At 56.8% G+C, this 5460-nt stretch overlaps 1 protein-coding gene across 1 annotated transcript; it reads left to right on the forward strand.

Moving 5' to 3' along the window:
- The first annotated feature begins 458 nt into the window (after positions 1-458).
- LOC120349390 (adenylate cyclase-like) lies at positions 459-5429 on the forward strand. Its single transcript, XM_039419369.1, is given in 30 exon segments — positions 459-1440; positions 1443-1907; positions 1910-2467; positions 2470-3205; positions 3207-3245; positions 3247-3323; positions 3326-3355; positions 3358-3462; positions 3465-3515; positions 3518-3583; positions 3586-3702; positions 3705-3806; positions 3809-3862; positions 3865-3921; positions 3924-3947; positions 3950-4021; positions 4024-4092; positions 4095-4190; positions 4193-4216; positions 4219-4407; positions 4410-4451; positions 4454-4489; positions 4492-4743; positions 4746-4787; positions 4790-4840; positions 4843-4917; positions 4920-4986; positions 4988-5052; positions 5055-5283; positions 5285-5429. Coding segments are annotated over 30 exon segments (4917 nt in total).
- The last annotated feature ends 31 nt before the right edge of the window (positions 5430-5460 follow it).

The raw sequence follows: 5460 nt of genomic DNA on the forward strand, positions 1-5460 counted from the left end.
ACGGGCGAAGGGCAACTGAGCGTGGCCTTTACGACTCTCACGCCAATCAAGCACCGACACAGGGGCACAGCAGTTCAACTCCGTGTCATTCCGTCGTTCCGTCCAGCTACTCACTTATTCGACCGCCAGTCCATCAGATCCTCCCCTGTGTTTGCCCATTTCGACCGCCCGAGCCCTCGCCAGCGAATGACAACCCCCTAAGCTTGCGCCGCGCGGCTCCCAGTTCTAGCCCTCACGTTCCCTGGCGCCCAACAGGCTAGAGCCCGTAGTTCCATTCTGAGATCCCGAGGCAACCATACTGTCTTCGCCTGCGGCTCAAGCTGGCATCTCAGCCGCTACGGCTGCCAAAGTCGTCGCTTCTGTCGTCGCACCGGCTTCTTTGCCACGTCCATCACAGCGGCGGCCCGAGACAGTCCAGAATCGTGCTTGTCTCTCGTGGTCACTAAGCAATACGCATCATGTCGTCTTCACCAACTCGATCCTCGTCCTCCTCGATGAGGACGACAGGGCATCTCAGCATGAGCCGCCTGTGCGTCATCGGCCCCCACATCTCGACCTCCGCTTTGGCAATCACGATTCCTTGTCGTCCCAGCAGCTCGCCCAGCAAAGGATTCGCTCTGCCAATTGGAACGCAACCACTCATCCTCCTCCCAAACCTCGTTCCACAGCTTGAACGCTACATTCGATCAACCACGGGAACCTCGCATGCTGATCTCGATGTCAGTGATATTGTCGGCAGGCCCTCCCGCCACGCACGGCAAGCTCAACTTCACATCGGCCTATTTCACCTCTGGACGAGAACGAACTGTCACAGGTTGTCTCCCGGAGGGAAGGAAGTGTCGGCGATTCCTGGCCCTCGGCACCAATGCTATCGCACCCCCAGCATCATGAGATCAGTCCCTGGCTATTTGACGGCAATGAGGCCTCCAAGCCGCCCACCGTCCTCGTGCCAATACGGGCAGCGAGCGCGGCAACTATGCGCCCTCCTCTTCCATGGCTCCGTTGCTCCTAGTTCTCTCAAGCCTTCGCAGTCTATAGCCTCCTTTCGCCCCAACACCCCACCCTCGGCTAGCACATCAACTAGCACTCTGGCCGGACTTCGGGAGACCCCTCCGGCCAGTCATCACGGCAAAAAGTCCAAGAACCCCTTCCATTTCCTCAAGAAGAAGTCACCTCGGTTCTCAAAGACAATCAGTCGGCCACTCAAATCACGAGACGCTGTCGTCGTCGGCTTCATCCGTGCGACCCCAGACCGCGAATCAGATTCCACAGCCGCTGCGACCAGCCTTGGCTCGATTCGAGCCGTTCTCTCATCTCACTTCGCCGTCCTCAGCCTCATTACGGCCGACACACCCTCTTCTATCCCGCCGGCGTTTTCAGTTAATCCATGGATATCAACTCTTGCCACTCGCCAGGATAGCATGCCGCAAGCTTTCAGCGTAGAGAAGAGCAAGATTACGATCTCCGCGCTGCCGAGGCCATGCGCAAGGAGCGCAAAAAGATGCGTGGCGTGCTCCCTCACATGGTCGAGAGAGGGAAAAGTCGCAACCACGACGACCCTGATGGTGGTCGCGAAGGATCAAATGGTAATACTCAGCTGCAGGCGACGGGTCTAGACGTGGAGCTGTCGCTAGACACCAACTTTGATCAGATTGATGACATCGTCGACACGTCTATCGCACGCAACCGACAGATGGGTGGCTCAATGAACGATGGCACGTTGGCCTCCAGCCCATCAGCCTATCTCGATTCGGCCAATAGCAGCGATACAGCGCTCGTTCGCACCCCGTCCTCCTCGTACTCATCACTGGCCGACCAGCGTCAGGCCTCGCTGAGTTCCACCTTGGCTAGCTCGCAGCAGTCGAGTGAATCGGGCATGCGTGGCTCCGTGCGCTCCTCGAGGTTTTCTGCGCTGCCCTCACCACCTGGCTCGCAAGCGGGCTTCGCTCTGCTGATGGGCGGCCGTTGCAGATCAACATCAACCGGCCGGGTCTCCGTCGCATCAGCCTAGCTGAGGCGCAGCAGCACCAGCAGCTGCGCCGCGTTTCCACGAGCATGCGAGACATTGGCGAAGGCGTCTCTCCAACGTCGTCGTCGCCCAACCTTCCACGGAGAGCTCATCCGGTGCGGCAGAGGCTGCAAAAGATGTCAACGGAGGGGCCAAAGTGGCATGCTATCAGTCTTGCTGATGTGCGCAAGGGCAGCATAACTTCGGCACACAGTACGCGTTCTCACCACAGCGGCATCTCTCCAAAGACTTCGTACGCCGACCTTCCGGCCGCATTCCATGATCGATCTAGGCCTGCAGGTGGATGGACTCCTGGATCCGACAACATTAATGGTCGTGGAGCCCAACTACCATTTCCCCCCCACAGATCCGTCATCAGCAGCTGCACTCGCAATGCGGAATCTAGTGCCAGCTCTGCTGGCCAGGCGGCCAGCTCAAGCTGGATGGCACCAGACTCTTGGCAGTACAGCCGGACCAAGCGCGCGACTATCTTCGTGATGATAATGTAGATGGAGAAGGGGATGACGATGATGACGACCAAGACGCTGGCACTAGTGTCGTCCGTGATCGCAGGGGCTCAAGCTCGGGATTGAGTGCCGTGACTAACCCAGGCATGTACCGATCCGGCTCCTCTGATCCCTATTACAAAGCTGCATCGACTGGAGGATCCCGTCGAGGCACAGAAGAGTCTATCGATCCCAAATCGATCGTCTCAGCGAGACATCCAAGCACGCAGGATTCGACAACAGTGGCAGTGTGGAATTCTCGAGACCGCCCATCCGATTCCCTCACCTCAGCTCCCCAGGTCCAACAAAGCTCCTCTGGCCGGCCCTCGTCCCGAGGAGGATCGCTGGCTGCTGCAGGAGCCCACGCTGCTGCCGCTGCTGCAGGCAAGCTGGGCTTACATCGACCATCCAAGCATCGCTCTACCCCCCGCCCCAATACTGCCGGCTCGATCGGTGCCGCTCGTTCCCGCAGGCGAGTCTAGCCCCAGTTCCGACCGTTACCGAGGACGACCTGCTATCTCCAACCTCACCAAACGCGAGTCAGGTGCAATTCGGCGTCCGGCACAGGCGGTGGCACCCCTACTGGCAAGAATCACTTCATCCGAATCTACAAGACAGACGACTCGTTTGCCACCTTGTCATGCTCGGTGGTTTCGACAGCGTCCGAGGTGCGCACCATCTTGGCACGCAAGCCTGACGAATGATTCTGGCGCATTCCGTCTCTTTGTACGGACAAGGGCTCCGAAAGACCCTGGGTAGTTCGGACAAGCCGGCTCAGCTTCAGCGTCGTCGTCTGATCCAAGCTGGCTACCTGAGGCCGATGGCCTGGAGGATCTTGGGAGAGAGATCTGTCCTACCTGCTGCGGTTTGTCTTCCGTCCAGACAGTGTTCCCAACTTTGATTCCGAGTCTTTCGGGAACAGCGAGCACACTTTTCAGCACCTTGATCTCCGGGGCGCAACCTGGAAATGGTTCCGATCTTCCTCTACCGCCACGCTGACTGGATGTGAGCCTGGATCTGTCAGGCAATCCTATGTCAGACTTGCCGCTGGACTTTATCCAACTGTGCTCTGCCTGCGTACGCTCAGGCTTTCCAATCTGGCACTGAAGCGCATCCCGCAGAGCATTAAGCACAGCGAGACGTTGACTCACCTCGAGGTGTCGAACAATCGTATCTTTGAGCTCGGCCACTCGGTCTTGACAGCATTCCCGAGCTCAAATCGATCAAGGTGCAGAACAACCGTCTGTTCGACCTGCCGCCCTACTTTGCCGACATGAGCACTCTTCGATACCTCACATTTCCAACAACCGTTTTGAGCAGTTCCCCGAGGTCATTTGCCAAGTGACCTCCCTGTGGACCTTGACATTTCGTTCAACGCCATAACAGCGTTGCCAGCTGAGATCTCTAAGCTGTTAATCTTGAGCGCTTCATTCTTGCGGCAACTCGGTCGAGGAGTTACCAGAGAGCATGTCCGCGCTGGTAAGCTTGCGAACGATTGACCTGCGTCGCATTCCGTTCAAGACGTTTCGCCCCTCCTTGGTCTCCCGAAGCTTCAGGTCGTTCAGGCTGAGAACAACACACCAAAGCCTTCGAGGCAACGCTGGGATCGCAGCTCCGAACAATCGAGCTTCGACACAACCCACTCAGTAAAGTCAAGATCGCTGCATTTACGACATGCACCTCACTGCGCTCGATCTGTCCTCGACAACATGACCCGGCTTGAAGAGGACCTGTTTCCACAGTTGGCCGCCCTGTCGCATCTGACATTGGATCGCAACCAGTTTATTGTGCTCCCTGAGACGCTTGGCGAGCTGCAGAGGCTCGAGGTCTTATCTTGCAACAACCACCTTCTTTCAACCTTGCCTGAGTCGATCGGCAAGCTCAAGAGGCTGAAAAACTTTACGTGCACAACAACAATCTCAAAACAATGCCCACGACTTGTGGGATTGCGAGAGTCTAGAGTCGATCAACGTGAGCTCAATTTGCTTGAATCGTTCCCTTCACCTGTCGTGAGAAGAGGGAGCGAGCCGGCTTTGAACGAGGCACGCAAGACGTCCGCCAGCTCAGCGACTACGACCGCCAAGACAGCAATGGCCGAAGCTGTAGCGCACGCCGCCGAAGTCGCGCCTCTGTCAAGGAGCTTGAAGAAGCTGCGCCTTGGAGACAACCGACTTGGCGATGACGTGTTCAGCGTGCTCTCATTCCTTTCGGCTCTCGAGGTGCTCAACCTGAGTTCAACGAGATCTTCGAGATTCGAACTGCGGACTTTCAAAGCACGTCCATCTGCGAGAGCTGTACGTTAGCGGCAACGACCTGAGCAGCATTCCTCCGACGACCTCGAGTATCTCCAAGAGCTGAGGATCCTCCACCTCAACGGCAATAAGCTCCAGACACTTCCTGCCGAGCTGGTCGCATGGGCAATCTTGCCAATCTGGATGTCGGCAACAACATGCTCAAGTACAACATTGCCACTGCACTACGACTGAACTGGATTCTCGAATCCAGAGCTGCGGTACCTCAACCTGTCTGGTAACAAGCGCTTGAGATCAAGTCAAAGCTGACTGATGTTGGCGGACGTCGCACGAACATGGCCGATTTCAACATTCTGAAGAACCTCCGCTTGCTGGGACTGATGGATGTCACCATGCCGCTCCAGTCGAATGCGACGCCGGACGAGTCTGACAACCGCCGTGTGCGCACTTCGCTATCACAGATCAACAACATGGCTTACGGCATCGCCGACGCGCTCGGAAAGCACGACAACCTGAGCCATCGATCTTGTGGTACCCCGCTTCCGCAAGGATGACAACGAATGTCTGTTCGTATTGTTCGAGGGCCGCGGTCACGACTCGTATGTTGGAAGCCGTATCGCTCGTTATCTGGCCGAGTATTATTATTATTACCAATCATACTGAGTAATGTTGATTGACTTGATCTGAATGTATT

This window comes from Nilaparvata lugens, unplaced genomic scaffold (assembly GCF_014356525.2).
Source record: "Nilaparvata lugens isolate BPH unplaced genomic scaffold, ASM1435652v1 scaffold9790, whole genome shotgun sequence".
In the NCBI taxonomy this organism is placed as follows: domain Eukaryota; kingdom Metazoa; phylum Arthropoda; class Insecta; order Hemiptera; family Delphacidae; genus Nilaparvata; species Nilaparvata lugens.